This window comes from Tympanuchus pallidicinctus, unplaced genomic scaffold (assembly GCF_026119805.1).
Source record: "Tympanuchus pallidicinctus isolate F22 unplaced genomic scaffold, pur_lepc_1.0 scaffold5, whole genome shotgun sequence".
Lineage (NCBI taxonomy): Eukaryota > Metazoa > Chordata > Aves > Galliformes > Phasianidae > Tympanuchus > Tympanuchus pallidicinctus.
This window is the reverse complement of record NW_026294769.1, coordinates 25,960,608-25,981,123: the sequence shown is the minus strand read 5'-3', so window position 1 is coordinate 25,981,123 and position 20,516 is coordinate 25,960,608. Positions and strand designations below refer to the sequence as shown.

General features: G+C 35.7%; 1 protein-coding gene across 12 annotated transcripts in view; it reads right to left on the bottom strand.

The window, feature by feature from the left end:
• Positions 1-20,516, bottom strand: part of PIEZO2 (piezo type mechanosensitive ion channel component 2) — a 289,987-nt gene that overhangs the window by 176,771 nt on the left and 92,700 nt on the right. For all 12 annotated transcript variants that reach the window (XR_008211266.1, XM_052704103.1, XM_052704107.1 and 9 more), the window contains exon 3: positions 9,048-9,173. Coding sequence is in view for 11 of the 12 variants with exons in the window: in XM_052704103.1 (XP_052560063.1) it covers positions 9,048-9,173 (126 nt within the window). In the remaining variant the exon portion in view is untranslated. The remainder of the gene's footprint in view (positions 1-9,047; positions 9,174-20,516) is intronic.

The window sequence follows — 20,516 nt, the reverse complement described above, 5'->3', positions numbered from 1 at the left end:
ACTACAGCTTTGGTCTTACTACTCACCACTACAACAAAACACTGCAGATGATCCAAAACAACCCCAAAACAGCAGCGTTGGTGTGTGAGGTCTATCGCTGCAAAAGGACATACAGCCCTGAAACCGACCGTGTGAGCAGCCTGCTTCTGACCTTCCTGGTCTTCAAAACCTTTCTCAATATGGAACCAGACCTGCTAGTAATTTGGGATTTAAAAGCAGCTTCATTCATTCTAATGAGATTTTCATAGGAGGCTCAAGTATATAATTAGTTGATAAACAACGGAACAGCTACTTAGAAAAACATAGAAGGCTCTTTCTCATACACATTGGCTTCTTAATTTACCAAGAGAATTGACCAAGAATACAAATAAACAAAAGCTACCCTTCTGCTTTGCCTTCCCCTATTGTGTTATCTCCCTCAAACCTGGACCTGATCCTCCCACTTTTTTCTTTTTCTTTTTTTTTTTTTTTTTTTTTTTTTTTTTTTTTGACATGGCAAAGAAAACTGCCCTAGTCAGTATCACAGCATTAGCAGGTCCATTGGGTGTTTCCTTTGGTGGAGCATCAGCATATCTTTGGAAGCACACCGGTTTCCAGTTTCAGAAACAATCTACATGCTGCACCCAGTGGCTTCCTAACAATTCTCTCCAATTCAGATCTGACTGTCAAAAACACAAACTCTGTCTGGCAGTAAGAAGGATCACCTCTCTGTCACATAAGATTTTCTGCTTCAGTACAGACATTTCATAAACTTCAGCCAAAGTTTAGGTCTGTACTGATTTTTTTTTTTTTTTACTTTACTTTGAAATTGTCTCATTGTACTGACACATGTCACAGTGTAAGTTATCACAGAAATCTGATGTAGATTATGAGATACAGTACTGGGCTTAAGTTTAGCCAAGAAAATGCGCTGTGATGCATGAAACAACCTCAAGCCACGCAGCATAATTCCTCTTCCACTACATCAGGAATACAAAGAGAAGAATTGTAAACTCTAAGAAAGTATCCTGAAATCAGTTTCAGACAAAAACCCAAACAAATAGCCCTTTGAAATTCATGTCACGTTCTGAGTGAATAGTTTCATGTCAGGAAAACAGTGAATTTCTATGTATGTAACCTGGAGCAACAGGATTTTTTTTCTTTTTTTTTTAATAATCTTAAAGGAAAGTATGAAAATACTGAAATCATTCCTCCATGATTATATACATTATGCAGAAGGTTTTATATGACAGCACTGAAAAAAATATTTAGAATATTGCTGGATTTTCACATGGCAGCATGCGAGTCTAGAAATAAAGATGCAGTAAGTACAATGAACACCAACTTTCTGAACTGTTATGCACTAACACCCCTTAGGAAATTAAGCAGGACTTATCATACATGCCTAAGAAGCAATTACAGAAGCTTCTGTTTCCTCAGTCATAAATTTCCTGCCTGCATAAAATTACACCAGAAGTGTTGAAGCAATGTTGACATTCAGTATGTACTGGATTAAAGTGAAATTGACTTTTATGTGCAGAATAAACTATTGTAGCTTTTTTCTTTCTTTTTGGTCATGAAAAAAAAATCTCACAGTAAAACCTTTTCCTGATTAAATGTTTATCACAGGGTGTGTTCCACATGATTACTACGTGATGCTATGAATTCTTGACTCTTCGTAAGACCAAAGCAACAGTCAGAAAACGTTACTGGTAATATTGTACAATCACACAGTTTTCTAGAATCTTGTATAATAGGTGGATTTGTGCCAATTTAACTTGATCATACAGTGATTTCTACAGCTAGGCATTCTTTTTAGTCCTGGATTCAGACGCTGCACATCACCAGTACAAGAAACAGCACACTATGAAACCACAGAACAACAGGAACCATGCCTACTTCATTCTTTGCTTCAAGTCTTCTGCCTTTCTGTCATTTGCTAGGTTTTCAGGAGTATGAGGTCTGCTCTGAAAGTAATGCCTCCTATTTTATTGTGTCAGCCCATGACATGTGAGGCCGGTGGCAGCCATGGCAGTAGAGGTTGAACCTTCCCACCAATACTCCATTATATTTTGTTGCTGCGTGACCAGTGACAGCAGAAGGGAAGCCTGAGAGAATGTCATCTGACATGAAAGTGCCAGTGAAGCAAAGGGATGTAACTGAAAAAATGGCACTTATTGACATTCATTGATGCTATGAACATTTATGAAGATCAAACAGTGGATGTAAGCATATCAACATGAAGATCAACAGTAAGGATGTAAGCAGTGGATGAATTGCATGGGCAATATTCTCCCAGCAACAATGCTGTCATAGCAGCTGTGAAACAGTGGGTCAGTTGTGCTGGTGCAGATTTTTTTGAGAACTGCATACAGGCTTTTTGTTCATCACTGACCAAAAAAAAAAAGAAAAAAAAAAAAGCATAGGTAACCATAGAACAGAAGTCCTTTTTCACATGTGCTTACATGCTAAACCACGGCAAGGATTTTTCAATCCACATGGCACCAGGCAAAGGGAAGTATCCCAAAGAGTCAGTCTTATTGCTTGGGCTAAGAAGGACAAATCCATAGAATAACAGTTACTAGAGAACAGTAGCTTTCACAGTTCCCTTTCATTTTTGAAACGAAATTGTATTAACTGGTCATTCACGAATATTTTCAGCTTATCTTGTGCTCAGCTTGCAGTATCTTACCGTGAATGAAGCTTCATATGGCTTGGTGTAGATATATCACAAAGCCAAAACGCATTAAGTACCTGAACTCTCATAAAATCTGAAAATAAAATTTCAAGTAATTAACCATCTGTGCTGATTTAATCTTCAGTAAAGACTGTAGCTCAGAACTTCAGAAATGGGTGGATATCTGAATTCCACTGAAATTCCACATTCATATTATGGGATTTAGACGCCAGAAAACTTTCAGAACTCATACAAACTCTATTCTATTATAATATGCTCATGTAAATTTGGTTCCCACTGAAAACACCACCATGCCACCTTGGAAGTGATTTAGCTAAACATCTAGCATTACATATTCAGTTCACACCGTAACTGCTATAATAGATGCCACAGGCTCAGACAGTGTCAAGTTCAAAATAAAAATCTCCACAATGAAGAGTCATTTAGAAGAGTTATGAAGAGTTCATTTCATAAATTCTTGTCTGTGTGCTTAATAAAAAATACCAAAACGGAAAGTCTACAGAAAGCAGAATCTTCCATACAATTCTTTAGCACATTATTGCTAATGTAAGTTTTAGTTAAACTTCCAGTAGTTCCAGGCAAAGGAATCAATTAGCAATGCAGTTTCGTCAAAATAAAACTAATGGCAAGATATTGCTTCTAATTGTATATGTAAACTCACAAATTGTCTTTGTGCCACGTCAACTGATTCCATTTCACACGAAGTTGTGTGATTGAAATGAAAGTCTCCCAAGCTATGCAAGCTATTCGTAGAAAAATTTCAGAATATTTGTTTAATGGATTCTTTTGTCATTTAGGAACAGGTTGAAAAAAAAATTAGAATTTCCCATTGCCTGAAAAATCTAGTGCCAATTTCAAGACTGCATTTTTGTTTGTACTAACAAAGAAAACCCCAAATTTTCTCTTCCTGCCCCTCATGCTGATACCACACAAACACAATCTAGCAGCTTTTCAGGATAAAAAGTACGAAATCTCACTAGGTACCTACGAAAAAGTACTTGGAACTCACTCCTGTGGAAGATCAACTGCAATCCTGGATTTCAGTTTTCAGTAATTTGCTTGTACTGGATATCACTGCTTCCTAACATAACCCAAAGCCAAAGAGACACACTGGTATTAATGACCACAGGATGGTCATTTGGCCAATATATCATTCAAATACATATAAAGCAGAAGGTTATTACAATTTCAGAATGGTGGCAATGCATTTGTTTGATATGTTGGGGACAGGGAATTATCTGAATTTAGTTCCCATAATGTGAAAGAGAAGCTATCTAGGAAAGCTTTAAGTCTATTTCAGTCTATTCTCCTTCTCATTCCACATAACCATTCTGTGGATAAAACTTCCGAACTGTATACAGTTGTAAAAAATGGTTTCTAGTTATTAATTAGAGATCCAGTAGTTCTAGTATTTGATGTAAAATAAAAATTGCCAGAATTGCTGTGAATGACCATTTGGTATTCTAACAAACACTGAATCCAAAATTAAAGTCTATTAAAAATACAACAGATAGAAAATACAATTTTTATTTGTATCTCTAAGGACTAGTGTTTTAAGTAGTAAAAAAAAAAAAACAAACCAAAAAACTGTTTTGAAAGAATAAGCATTTCAGAAGATTGAACTATAGACTTCAACAGCAAGAGATGGAACAGTCAGCAGAAAATAAAAAATGAATGTATACTATTACAATGTTTTCACTTAGTATTAAGCACAGGAAAATGACACTTGGAGGAATAGTATAGCAAGGAATATTTGCACTCATCTACTGAAAGTTTAAAATAAACATCATAGAAAACACTGCTGCTGCTGGTTGGAAATATCATTTTAAAAATTGTTTAAATATAGTCCTAAGAAAAGACTATAGCTTGCTTACTGAAGAATGAGACTCTATGTGACATTGTGACCTAATTTTCCATTTCCTATCTCACAGATTCTGTATACAACCAACATTGCTTAATCAAATTACCAGAAATCTATTCCATCAGAAGTAAAAATTTAATAATGAAATTCTATGTATTACATCATGAATACTACCACATCTCAAAATCTGATTCTGGATATGGAAATATCACTGAAACAATACTGATCACATTGCTCTCAGTTGCTGCAGTTTACCGCAGCTCACATTTGCTGTATTTATTGTTTTCCTTCTCTACTATACGAACTCTGATTTAATGTTAGTTCTAAACGGTGCAGCTGTAACTAACTAGAAATATTTTACTAAGATAAACGAGGATTCCTAGCAGCAATTAGTGCTAAGTAATACTCAGAAGATCCTGAAAAAAAAAAAAAAACCCTAAACAAAATAAATAAATAAATAACCCCCTCCAAACCCACATTTAGCTGAACATCTTTAAACACCTCTATCAACCCATCAGTATACATCCACTATATAGCTTACAAACATTTTTGAAGCCAGCCTGAGAGAGAAGGTGTATAGGCTCCAAAAGAGAAAATGGATGAAAAAAGAAGCTGAAGAAACCAAACATTCTAAGACCTACTTATTTTAAACACTATCAGCTCATTTTCAGTAACTCCAAGATAAGAGCACAATATTTTACAATCCATCAAAAATTCTTTCTACTTTGCTCTTAGAGATGGCCCAAATTAATCTGTTTGTAGATGTAAAAGATTATTACAGTGGTAATGATACATAATAAAGGAATAATAAAGTGGCAATAAAAAATTATTAAGGATGGTTGTCCTTAATTTCCAAAATGAAAATTTAACTCTGTAAGATTTAAGAGGTGATAATCTGCGTTATGACTCTAATTGAAACATTTCTCAAGTGTTTCTATTACCAAAATGAAAATACTTTCAGAAGGTATAATACAGCAGTTTGAAAAGATAAACTTAAAATAGAAATAACATTTTGATTCAGAAGTTGGCATTTGAGTACACTCAGACAAACTACAGAATTTGGAGATAAAGGGAGACTCGTCTCTCTCCAGTTTCTTGAACTACCAGGAATTAGATTAACTACATAATGCAACAAATTTTAAAGAAAAGAAAAACAATTCAATTTAAACATTAATTCATTAATTTCGGGCACTAAAATGATGGAATCAGCTTTAACTTCTCTGCATCAGAAAGTCTGGAGAGCAAAAAGTCACTGTAGGAACGTATTAAAATCTCACAGACTTTATTACTGGATCAATTAAAAATAAAGCAAAATAATTAAAAGATGGGATTTTTTTTTTCTCCTTTCTGTGTTTACATCTTTTTCACTCCTTCCTTGTTCTTTTACCCAGCGCAGAAATTATTACACCAGAAGTCCTGGTCTACTTTTGCACTAATTATTTCCCCTTCGTTTACATGAGGGCAATATATTTAAAGTTCCAGCAAAATCAAAACAAAGATTAAATGTAAAGAAAAAAATAAAAATCAAAAGTAATATAACCAAAAATGCCTCAATGGTTTTTGTCGATGTCCCCTTAACGAGGAGTGATGAATAAATCAAAAGACAGAATTCAGAAGAGTCTTGATAAATGAAAGCATCCTGGAAAAATGTGGGTAAGCATACATATATGAAGTGCTTATATGAATAAGATAAGGAAAAATATATATATCTGCTTTGCAGAAAAGGATTTTTCCATTATAATGCATTAAAAATAAAGTGTGAGACACCGCCACTCTTGCAAATAAATAAATGAATAAATAAACTACCATGTAGTAACATATAAACAGGAAGCATCAGTCACATACATATGGGCAATTTTATATTCAGCGTGTACTCTGTGAAATTAGTGCCTTGCTTTGGGCACTTCAAGAAGTACGTAGATCACACAGAACAAACAGAGGTAGACCAACAAGTAAAACATGACCTATGAAGAAGATTTAGAGGGACTGAAGTTCTACAAAAAGATGAGAATGAAAGGGGTATACACAACAGACATGACTTCAAATACTTAACAGGAACCATAAGGAGAAATGGAAATTTATCCTTCGTTTCCACAGTACATTGAAGGTAATGGATAAGACATTTTTACTAAGGGGGTAAAAAATTCTATAATGATAAGCATTAGAAGAGACTATATAATGTTGCCAGAAGGGCACACAGGGCTTAGGAACTAAACAAACAGCTGTAAAAACTGTTTCATAGCAGTTGTCCTGGTCTGGATAGGGAAACAGAAAACTCCAGTCTCCAAGTCCACACTTCTGCACTTATTGAGTGAAAAGAGTTGAATAAACATTAACAGCTAACTCTAACAGGCAGAGATCATAACATTATGCAGATGCTATGGGCACGATGCTGTCATTTCTCCAGCTGTGGCTTAGCACACTGCTGTAGTCAATTTTGCAGAGCATTATTCATATAGCTAGGGAACAGGAAATATAGTAAGGCTGTTGTCACCAAATAACTACAAGCTAAAATGCTACCAAGCACTTTCTGAAGTGGGCTTTTTGTCTTTTCCACACCTTCACAGTACCACATACTCTCTGGTGCCACTTAACAATAACTTATGCTATCAACTGATCTAACAAGGAACTTGGCATTTTCTGTCTCTTTCTTCCACAACAGTCCTTATATCTCCTCTGCCCCTTGGAGATCCAGTACCACGCTCCCTTCTTCATTGGCTTCATCCGAAGCTGACCGACTATAGCCATACCGCTAAACAAAATGGTGCCAGTTCACTCTGCAAACATATTCAGGCACCGAAATTCAGCTGATTTTTTGGATGACTAGTCTGTTAAAACAATCTCTAGAACAACTTCTGCCAGCCAGTTTTTCTCTCAAACAAGTCAGTCACTGTTTGGGAGTTTACATGTGACAAGTACCACTCCTAGCACAATAGGATGTAGGTCATTTCATGCCAACTGGTCTCAGTGCTAGAGAGCAGCCCATGGCACCTTCAGTTTACTACTACATCCACACTCATTGTTCTGTGAGGTTGCTCCCACTTAAATGTTCTGGTGTCGCTACTGCAGGAGAGGCTGGCAGAAATATTTAAAGCAGGAAGGAAATTCCTGCTGTACAGGAATTGTACTGCTTGCAATAGTAAGGAATTATTATAGCATCTAGAAGAAAAGCTGTTGAATTTAGCAATATTAATCGCAGATAGAAATAGAAATGTCCTCTCCTTCCTTCCTGCAGGAGTGAACTTTTGAGAATAAAGTAATCCTTTAAATTGCATTCCACTGTAGAACCCAGTTCCCACTACAGGACAAAGAAAAAGTGATGTGGTTGCATCTCCATTTTGGATGATTTGGAACTCTCTACCCACACAAACATCTTCTAACACTGATACAGTTACTACAATTTAGGAAGAAAGAATATATTTTCGCCATTAGATGGTCAGATGTGGGAAATCAACTCATCTGGTTCACTCTATCAATACTATGCATTTCTGAAAAAAAAAAAAAAAAAAGAAAGAAAATACACTTTTTGACTCTGAATCTCTGATGTGAACTGACAAAGCCTGTAACCTTCCTGTTAAGAATGATGTAACACAGTTATGCCTTTTACTTCAAGAAATGGTTTCAGCTAAAAGCAAAATTGTAATGCACACTCCAAGTTTCCTTACGATTTTGTTGCTTTAAGTCAAATACTTTACTTCACATAACGTTTCTTGTGTTTAACTGTAGCATAACTGTTTACCCAAGTGGCAGCAGCCTACTCTGAGATAAATTAAATGGACATTTATCAAGGGCAAGTTGACAGTTTCAAATGTTAATCATAAGCACTGCAAGACAAGTACAAATAGCTTCTACCTGGAGGTTATATATCCAAATCAGTGGATAGATATTGTAATTAACTTCTACACAATAAAGTACCTTTGGCTTCTGAATTATTGAAGAACATTTCCTGAGAGAGGAAGATGTAAAATGCCATGCAATATATTTATAAGTAGAGCTTACGTATAAATAAAATCTGAAAGCCCTTCTGCCCATATAACACAGGCAAGAAAAAGGAAATACTGTTTAAAAACAAATCTCGAGGTCAAGGTTTAACTTTTAATTAAACAAACCGCTCAACAGAGTTCCATCCAACAGAAGCATAATATATGGGCAGAGGGTTTTTTAATTACTATTTCTCACTTTATTTTAGTACAGTGAATTATTAAGTAAGAAGATAACGGTTCAGCTACCGCAGGTTCTGATAGAATTTCGAGAAAGCCTAAGAGTAATAATTGCTAAACCAAAAGAGAACATTCATCTAGTGGGAACAACAGTTAACACACTTAATTTCTTAAACCACTCAAGAATTTTTGCCCTAGTCACAGAAATTATTAAGGAAACAAGAAAGATAAGGAAAATTTCATAAAAACACGATGGTAAGTGTCTTCCCATGAGCCTTCCTTCATCCTTCAAACCACTGAAGCATCTGCACACTTAAAATGCTAATAAAAGCTAAAAGGTTTTACTTACAGTTAAAACCAGGTTCAATAGTTCTTCCAGCTTCAAGACTGTTTATTGTAATCTGAAAGATGATGTGCAGCAGCAGAAATGATAGACTGGTGAAACACAGAGATTTTAATAATCGTCCTGTATGCCCTAGAAGACAAAATACACATATAGACATATATGTAGTTACAGATGTAGTTGATGAATTTCTAAGCAATGCTTAAAGGTTTTCAGTAATTTAAAAAAAAAAAAAAAATTCTGACCAAGGACATTCTGCAAGTCATTTCGACCTTACTCTTGACTGACCCTCAATGGACAGCACCACAGCTAAAAGCAAAGTTACATAAATGCATCCTCGAGTATTCTTTAACTACAAAACCCACTGATCGTTGTTTTTGATATTTCCTTCAACTCTTCCATTAAAATAAAAAAAATTATTTAGTCTTCAAGTAGCAATTTTTAACTCTACAAATACTATCATTATGCTTCATGTTACCTGATACAAAATATGTACAACAGTTCCAATATTAAGAAAAATCAAAGGCTATTAATCTAATTACACTTTCCAAAACAAATGACGTAGAAGAAGGAATAACAACTCGGGAACCTCAGTTTAGCTCAAAAATAGAGACAAACTTTCAAATGGATGTTTTGCTTTGTGTAGACTGCCCTCTTTCTCTTCTTGTAGTAGATTTTTTTTGAAAATTATTTGCAGTACACACTGAAGAATGTTGTGCCAAATACACTTGGGTTTAGCTCCTCTATGATTTACCGGATATCTATAGCCAAAAGCCAATATCAAGTGCTTGATGGAGACTTTGAAAATGCCTTATAAATCCTCTAGGAAACACTCAGCTTAATCACAGGCAGCCAAATTTTCAAGGGATGAATAAATAAAGTAAACCATTAGTATTTCAGAAAATATGCAACATTAACAGTAAGCTGTATTGCTGATAAAAGACAACATTACATATCACCCCACTTGACCTACCTACAACAAAATTCTATTTCTTAAGTACTTTATACCTAGATTTTGTACCACCTACATCATGCATTTAAAGGTCATTTTACAAATTTACAGATTGAAAAACTAAACTGCTCCAATTCTTATATGGCTTTATAAATGAAACCAAGGCAATGGGGGGCAGAACCAGCAGATTATACTTGGGAAATGTTCACCTTACATGCATTCTGTTTCTTTTATACTTACTCTGAGTGAGCCTATGGCTAGCAACTTCTAGAAAGAAAGCGATGACTAAGACTGACCTATGCTTTAGTTCAGACTGGATCATTGAGCTGATAAGTTCAACAGCTGCATGACAGGGAGTCAACTGTGTCATACTGTATTTTTTTATTTGCTTCTAGTTTCTCACTGCTCTTCTCTGTTAGTAATAGGCAATAAATTACTTTAATCTCTCTATGCTGAGTCTGTTTTGCCCATGATGGTAATTGGTGAGTGAACTCCTTGCCCTCATCTCAGCAACTGAGCCCCTATTTCTATCCTCCCCTGTTCCTTTGAGCTGGGCACTGAGAGAGCAGCGTAGCCATCAGGATGAGACATTTCAGGCATATGATCAGTGGCCCAAACCATAGTTTAAATGTAAAGAATCAGATAAATACGGTTTTGTAGATTTAGAAAAAGTTAGAACTCATTCAATCAGACTCAAGCTTTTGTTATATGTTTGCTATCTCGACAGTGCAAATTTTTATTACCAAATGCCTGTGATGATCTTCCTTTAAAAAAAAAAAAAGAGTTTAAATAATTCAAACAAAGTGGAAACGGCAAGCTTAAGTATGAAATTCTGAAATCTGAAAAGGAAGTTATATTTACTAACTACACGCTTTGCGTGAGCTATTCACTCATTTCCAGTGATTGGTCAGACATCAGAGTTCTCAGGTATGAGACAATCCAGGCTGCAGAGCATTACAGAATAGAGCAAAGTTTAAGTTCTTTATGTCAGAGATCATTTTTTGTTCTATGTGTACAGAAGTTGTCCACCTGGATTAGGACAAGAATTTCCAAAGAGTATGAATGCATAAGTAGCAAAATGTCTCATGTATTCAAAGTCTTGAAGAGTGAATATACGACAATCTACATGTTATCACACCAGTTTTTAAGTGTGCTGTCATATGTAATTAAATACAATGACTGGCAACTCTCAGTATTCAGTTGTTCTTCCTGTATTACCAGATCCCAGGCTGCATACTCTTACATGTACATTATATTTACATAATATATTTATTTTTTTTATTTTCAAGCTGAAGATAAACTATTTGACAACACTGACTATATGTACCCAGCATTTCTCTTCAAACACACTTGCAGATTGAACAACGTATTTAACAACTAACTTTGTGATTGTCCTGCTTTTAGGAACCGTGAAAAATGTTGAAAAAAGCATTTCTTGAAATGCTGAAATGTCAGGAAAACATCTGCACAAAGTCAAGGAATATTTTTAAAGGATAATTAACACTTATGATAACAAATGAAGACTCAGCTTGATAGTAAATATGGCAGAGGAAACACACTGCTGGAAGGATGCTAGGCATGTTCAGTACACACTATAACATTCCTCGAGGGCTGTTCTCTTCATGACCATCAGTGGGACAGGACCACCATAAGACCATACCAAGCAGCAGCCCTTTGCATTCCCTGTCACATTCAGCTGTGACAGCAGAAAACAGAAGTTTCTGGAGAATAAGAAATACTATGCCCCTTTTAGAGAGACATCAACAACTCAGGAGAAATCAGAGTGCTAGAAAAATCAGTGAATTATTGGATATGTAACTTATGCCAAGGATGAAGTGACAGATTTGGACAAACGATGAGTTTCAATTTATAGTGGGTTTTGGATAAACCCATTAGTCTGTATTTTTTACTTCCATATTTTTTCATTGTACTGAAAACTCAGTTCTGAACTACACAAAGGAAAAAAAAATTACTGTATATGTATAGGACTGCGTGGAAAGGAAAGAGGAAAAAAAAAATCTCAGTTTACACTGGAAATCAAAATGCTACTCTGATTGCTTCCCTTTTGTTTTAGATGTATAGACTCATATATGTTCATAAAGACTTAGGAAGAATATTCTCACAAAACACCTGTATTTGTAGCTTTAAAACTGGGTTATGATTTTACTCACACTGGTATGGCTCCACCTGCTCCAACCAGGGTGAATGAGCAGAGTATGCCCCAGAACTTGTCTGAATGATTAAAAAAATGAATGTGCTTTCATGTGTAGTGTGCTGTTCCTCCTGGTACCCTGGAGGACCTATACCTTGCTTCAGAAATATCCTCCAGTGCACTTCAGAAACACAAGAAACATGCTTCCAGACTCTCAGTCCTTCCAAAAGTCTCTTCTGTCTTCCAGTCAGCCCAGCAAGAATGTGGTCAGGATGCAAAGGCCTTATTGACCTTCTTCTAGCTAGCCTGACTGCAACATTAAACAGGATTCAAGAAGGCCAACAGCTTTTCAAACGTGGCAGAGGAATCCATTTTTTATTTTCGAAAAGTAACGCAGCCAAGAGCTGGATTAGTGATGGCATGTGCCCTCAGCCACAAGCATGCAACCTTAGTACAACTAACTGTTTGAATGTGCCCAACTGGGACTGCTGCTGTCAACAAACACATGCATTTCTTCTCTGCTTGCATCACGATTGTTTGAAAAGATGGAACCTCCACCATGTATCCAGTGTGGAAAAATAGAATGATAATGTTTAGATAGGAAGTCCCGTGATCTTTTTCTGCTACTCCTTTTGTCTAAAATAACAAAGTATGACAGAATTATTACTGCTTAATATGTTGAATTTCCTAAGAACTTATTCCAAAAGGATGTGCTAAAAAGGACATGGAAAACTGATCAATTGTCACTGAGAACCACTTAAGAATCAAATATATTAGCTTTTACTACAGAATCTGACCAGGAGTCTCATGCTGTTGTGAAGAGCCTATCATAGTGGAAAGCTCTTCAGTTGTTTGCAAAGTGCACTTTCATTCTACAAAGTTTTTTGTTTCTCTCATCCATTAGGTGGGGCACCACAAAAAAACTACGTGCATCTCTATCTTGACTTTTTTTTGCAAGTACTACTATGCACCTATATGCAGAAAGTGATAAGTTCAAAGGGAAAGTATGTACTTTCCCTGCACTAAGCTTGTGGTTTAACTATAACCTTAGTGTCAAACTTTCTCAAGTCAGTTGGGTTTTAGATTGCACCCTGAACTGCTGCTACACTCAATTCTGCTTCAACAGTTTTGCTTGGACATTTTTTTTACAAAACACTTTTTATGCCGCTCACAGCAGATGAAATACCAAAGTACAAGTCATTTTTCACATGATCTTTGATAGCACACAGTGAGTGATAAATATTAATGGACGCTTATCTTCTGAACTACTGACATTTCAGTTAATAAAGATACTCTATTACAGACACTCAGGATTCATCTTTTCTTTCATAAACCCTTTCATCAGTAAATGACAAACATAAAACTAAGCAGCTCTCAACCACAGTTATGGCTGCAGAAAATTTGTTCTGTGGCACGGACACGGTCAGTCCCACAGAATTTGTTTCAGCTTGTAATTTGAAAACTTCTTGATTTTCTGTCAGGAGCCATAGAACCACCTCAGAGCTAAATGAAATCAGAGTCTAGAAACTCTAATCTCTCTAATCACCTACTCCATGGCTCCAAGTATGAGTCTATCAACACCATCTACAGTATGATCAGGGGCAATTAGGAGTGGAAAGATAATACAATTTCTGTCCCATGGACAAACCTGAAAGGTTGGGGGTAACATGATCCACAGGAACAAAAAATCAAAATGTCATAATTTCCCAAGTAAAACAAATTCAGTGTTTGATCAACTGTTTTTTTTAAGTACATCAAGATACCATGACTTACTTACTGAGATAAATGAATGCTAAGAGTCCTGATTTGAGGCTTGTGCGATGTCTCAGAAGTGATACAAACTTACAGTTAGTTCCATCTAATCTTCAGAAAAATGTCATCACCCAGATCCTCATGAACATCTGCCACTTTAGCCACAAGTGTCAAATGTCAAATTCACAAATTTAAGCATACACTGATGAAAGTTTAAAAGCAATAAAAAAAGTGGTGACATACCTATCTTTCATTTGTCAGGAAAAGCTGTGCATTTCCATACACTCAATCAGGTACACTGGAGAACATAAGTCAGACCCCTCTCCTGTATTCATAAGGGCTATTGTGCACTAACTGACACTCTAGACAGCAGGACTGATGACCAGGAAAGGCAAAGAAAGAGCTCAAATGCAAGCTATAGATACAGTTGAGATTTTCAGAGTTGACTACTCGGTTAAACTTGCAGGATACAGAGCAGATTAACCCGGATCGAGAATGCATTTAAGCATGTACTTATCTTCAATCATATGAGCTGGGAGTAAAGGGCTCTCATTGTTGCATAAAAGGTTCATAAAATAGGTTTGCTTGACTGCTTTACTGCTAGAATACTGACAATTTATGTGGCTATGCCTTAGAGTACACAGCTGGCAAGTCAGAGAAATGAAGCTGTTTTAGATATCCACTGTTCAAATCAGTGCTCTACAGAAGCTAATTTTCCCCGTTTCCTTACAACTACAACACGTACTTATGTCTGTGTGGAGAAGGTAAGCATAGCCTCATTGCTTTCAGCTCTTCTCACCCCCATGCACTTTTGGAGGTACACAGAGACAGTGCTTCACAGTTTCAGATTCTCTTAAAACTATGCTATGTTTTTGCCACTATCAGTTACGTTATTACGCCATCTTCCCTAGACATAAAGAATCCATAGTATTCCTACATACATAGTACAGCTATGCTTCAGGGGACAGCACAATGATACTCAGCCCTACAGAAGGACTTGTGTATTGATGGTTGGGTTGTAACAGGTCTTCATGAATCCAGCATTCAGAGATGTTGTAATGTTTGACAGAAAAATATCCATGGATGCTTTCCTCACTTCAAAAGGCTGCTCAATAACCTGTAATTGCTATATTTTAAGTAGATAAAGGAACAAAAATTGTGTTAATACCACTGCTGTAAAGTTTTGGCCTTTTGATTGCTGAAACACAATGGGGCAAATGTATGGAGACAGAAGAAAGGAAGGCAATTGCTTGGAATAATTATACTAAGAATAAAATATTATAATATGACAATGACGTGCCTTGTACGCAGTAGCATTTGCAATTATAAGTCACTGATCCACCAAGTAAAGCAACTGCATATTGGCTCCTCTTCACTAAATCTCAGACATTCTTTGTAAATAGAGAAGGTGGTGTCATTCTTTCACTGCACAGCAAGCATAATCAGTACGTCTAGATTTAGCTTAATAAAACAAATATATATATGTTTTTTTTTTTCCAGTGAGTATCTTACATTTCTGCATCACTTAGCAAAGAGTTTGGTCTTACTAGAGCCTTAAACAGTGGGCAGACATCACCACAAGAAAACAAAACCATTTGGTTCACTCACTGTATTTCCAGTAGGAAAACAAAAAAAGAGAGCAATTAACTAACGCCACAGTCCATTTCTTACCCATCCAGGTCCAAAATTTAAAATATGTACCCACAAGCAGCTGCTCAAGATTTCATGCCATTATTTTTAGCTGTTTTTAAAAATACCTGCTCAAGTTGCCACAGTGAAACCTTGACCAGAGGAGTACAAGATTTCAGACTCAGAATTTCAAGCAAGTTTCCCAACATCTCAAATTTTATCCAAGCTTTTCTGAATGCGCCCATTAATCTCAGTATTGCAATCCACAGCTCTATCTAATGTAATAGAAAATTTTTCTAATAATCTTTTAAAATCAGGATTACTGGGTCCAAAGTAAAATTTGTACTACAATATGTTCCTTTGCATTTAAAATAACTCTATTAGATTATCATAAAAACACAGGAATTTGTAACAGTTTATCACAAAATATGTAACTATCTAAAAATTCTACATTACTTTTTAAAGTGAAACAAAGACAACCAGTTCTGATTTTCTGCATGTAAAAAGCAGATTCCTTTAAGATTCTTGTATATACCCACGTATTTCCTTCCATTTTTCTCTTTTAGTAACTACAGAGCTCTAGGAAGGACAAAAAAGTCAGTTTAGAAATGGTCACTGACACTTGCATGAATGCCAAACAGACATGGGTAAACACAATAAAAAATGCTGTGTAATTAAAAAAATAAAGATTATGAAGATGATTTAGAATTTAAAATATAAAAAGTGCTGCATGGGATAATAAATGCCTACTTACTCCAGCTTCTTGCAGTATTTCCTGTTTTTCCTAGAAGTTTTCATGCCCAAAATACTTCTAGAACTGAGCTGTATCCTCTGAATCAATACACAATACCATCGTTCAAGCTGGTTATAATCTCTGACCAGCAAGTTTACACAGGCAATTTACCCATTTTGTTAACAAAATATTTGTCAGAAAAGACCCAGAACTTAACCATTCATTTTTTTCCAGATGATCCTCATATGTTTTCAAAGCAAACAATGGCTACTTGATGTCTGCTTCTCAATTTGACAAGTGACGGTACCAAGTTAAACACAGGAAATAAATATCATCTCAGATACTAGTGCATATGAACACTGAGCAATTTTAAGGCAGAGCTGTTCTTCTACAGGAGTATTTGAGGTTTTAAAACACAGTTCCAGCTGCTTCCCATGAGGAATCTGAATCTCCAGGTTTGGTAATGCAGAAAATATTTATTTTGAATTCAAATTAAGTCATTACTATCTGTCAGATGCAGTGCTTACAATGTACTTTTATATATATATATATATATATATATAAAAATAATGGTCATAAGAAACAGGTAACTCTAACTGGAATTCAGTTCCTCCAGCAACAGAGTCCAAAGTAATGGGTAATAACAGCAGGACATTTGCTACAGTTACAGTTAAATACAGTATGAAAAAAATCGGTACTTACTGAGAGGTAAATAACTCTTCTTCTATTAAATACCTAACCACGTGTTAATAAGCAGCAAACAATTTGATGCAAACCACAGTGAAAAGGGAAGGCTAGAAGGTTGTGTAAATAAGTCTAATATAGCCACTGAAAAATAAATCCGAACAGATGATGTCGTCACAAAGTACTAAGTGCTGAACTCAGTGGAAGCTGTGCTACAAATTTCTACTCTTTGCAAAACTCCCAAGAGGCTCAAGATGCTCTCTTGGCTCAATCAGAAGTCTTGCACATGGTCTACCATCTTTCTTAAGAATTTGCATTAGTTAATTTCTAGAATAAAACAACACAGCTTCTAATTCAATAAAGGGCCCACAAGTTAAAATATATTGATCTTTCAATTTCTCTGCAAAAACTTCTCAGGAAATTAGATTGTGAATTCTGTATAATTCTGTGGAGTAGTGGATTGGAAAAAATTGAAGAACTGCAAAATAGTATATCTGACTTGAACACTTGGGAAATCGATGAAAACTTGAACATAGATTAGACTGAAAGGATTAGGCACTGAAGAGGAGTCCAGGTAACTAGAAGACTGTAATGCCTAGAAGATCTTAGAAATCTTTGAAGAGACCAAAGGACATGTAGAGAATGATATTTTAGATGAAATAGTAAAGTTGATTTTCAATAAGCTTCTGAGCTTTATTTCTGAAGAACAAATTTCTATCAATGGCTCTTAAGAGGAAATGAATCACCATGGGAACAGAAGTGATGTCATCTTGGGACATACCAGCTCTTGCTGATTATTTGCCATCCAGCTCAGCTGCAATAGGTTCAGAACAGAAATATATTTTTTTCCTTATTAATGACAGAATCATTCCTCTCTGTTACATTCTGTCTAATAATCATATTATGTGTGGAATGGAATGAATGTAAAATATTATGATCTTTAAGGTTCCTTCCAACCTTATTTTATGGTTCACTCAATAAATAAATACAAAATCTGAGGATTGAGGAAGTCTTCTATGCTTGCAGAAGTATCTGATTTTTCAGGAGAGGAAATCCCAATATCTCTTAATACTGCAGAAAAGGCTTAGACTAAGGATAAGTAGAACTCAGTGAAATGCTGAAATCCTAAATGCTACTCATGAATTCATGTTAATTATCGATTCTAATATCTTAAATTGCCTCTACGAACAAAAAGAATGGTTGATGGAAGGTATACAAGTAAGAAAAGGCTAAGAGTTGCATTCTAGTATATAAATCTAGGATGAAAAAACGTACTGATTGTTTTTGAATTTCCATCTTAAATTGAAGGCTTTAAAAAGAGATTTGAATTTAATAAGTCCAAGACCAGCCACCAGATCAAAAAAAAAAAAAAAAAGAAAAAAAAGAAAAAGAAAAAGAAGAGAGAGAGAGAAAGAGAAAAAAAAAAATTAGAATTATTTTTAAGCAGTTGGAAGAAATTCAACTACTGATTAAACCAAAACTCATGAATAGGAAGCTACAAAGAGCAAGATGACAAACAAAAAAACCCTCTGGAATTGATTATTATTCTGTAATCTTCATCATCCTACAGTCCACTGTCAAAATATTAGAAACTGTGAATAAAAAAGAAGGTATGAATGTCTTTATCTAAGTTAGTACAAACCAAAAGTCCATTCAAAGTAATCAGAAGCGGCCACAAGCAAATGTCCAGGGAAGCATACCAGTAGTTTAACACTCCCTCCAAGCCCTAACCATTTCCAGATTTGTTGAACCAGATCTGTTTGGTAAATTTCTGCTTCATGAGCTCCTTTTGCCTCACTCTGAGCTATGCAGATTTTCAGCACATACAACATTCTTCAGCTGGGATTACCATAGATCCGTTGCTCACTGAATTTCTGAAGCATTTTCCTATTTACTTAATGCCATGTTTCCTAGTTCTCATACCACGAGAAAAAGTAAAGTGTTCCTCTCTACCCACCCTTTTCATCCGAGGTATTACTTTATACCTTTCAATTTTTCATTTGCATTTTTCCCCAGCTAGAGTGTCAGTTTACTCAGCCATTCTTCATACACTGTTGCATATACTTTAGTTATCCCCATCAACCCAACTATGAACTCTTTTCCAGTTATATTACATCCCCTTTAGAGTAAGGTATCACAACTACAAAAGACAAGTATATCATGGCTTTATACAGCATAATAACATTCTTCTGTTTCATCATGCATTTTGCTCCTTTACATTCAAAATTCAGCTTCTGCTGAGACACTAAACTGACGGTTCCATGAATGTATATGTCACAGGCCTTGGATTACATTCTTAAGTGGCAATGTGAGCTCAGAGGTCATTGGTTTATGTGAGAAGACATTCTTAATTCCCATTATTATTATTTATTATTATTATTAACTTTATATATTCTGTCCCACAAGAACACAAGCGGAATAAAGGAAACTGGTAGATTCACTAACTGGAGATTTCTTCTCTTTCTTCCTTTTTTTGTTTTACCTCAGAGGTGCAGCTGTACGCATGGAAGAAATAACACGTGCTTTAAAATTTTTATATTTCATTAGACATTCAGCAGACCTGCACTTCATGAAATACTCTTCGAAGTTCTCTTGTCACATCAGAGACTTTTGAAGACTGTAAGTTTTATCTGCTTGCTTCTGTATAAATCGCTTCTCGCAAAACACAAAACATCTAATGTCTGGAACCTACAGTAAGGAAGACTGCTTAATGTTGAATCAAGCATTTATCACAGACCAACTTATTTCATACACAAATTAAAAATTAGCTATCTGAAGGGAGGTATTTGCAGCCTCCAGAGGTAAATACTTGTGTTCTCTCTTTCCCTGTAGGATTTTACTGAAGTTTTTCAAGATACACACATTTCTCCATTAAGAATAACCAAGCAGTCATGGCAAGACATTGGCTTAGTAATGTTTGTGTCCATCTACATCTAGCATTTCTGGCATTTTGTCCTATGGGATAGACATAAGAGGATCAGTAGTTCCATTCTTCCACATATGGCGAAACTGTGGGGATCCTGCAGCCAAGCATAGTAAAACTGCTTCAACACTTGAAACTGAATTTGGCATCTACATTCTGCACACATGTAGTACAATTGTTGTCCAAGCAGTGTCTCAGAATCCAAGAGGCCTCTAGGGCAGAATGTGAGACATCACTGGGATTTCTCACACATCTGCCTTTCTGCTAGAAGGATTTGGAATCATCCCCTACATAATAGTGGGGCCGGTGAGAACAACCTCCTCAAATCTTGCAAGAAGCGCTAGGACTGCAGTATTTGCATTTCCTCTTTTAGATGCCTTTTAGAACAGGTTGTCTCTTGAGCAGTTTTAAATACTTTTTCTTATGATAGGAGATCTAGGTTTGGAACAAAGAAGCAGTTGACTAGATGACCTTTCAAGGTCCATTCCAACTAAAACAATTCTATGATACTTACAGAAAATAATAATGTGGAAATAGTCTATAAGATGATGCACTGGAATATATGAATTACCATGTTTCATAGGGTACGGTTTAAGCATTCTGCAAAATAAGATGTTTTCACGGTCTGAATTTTTTCAGTGATTACTGAT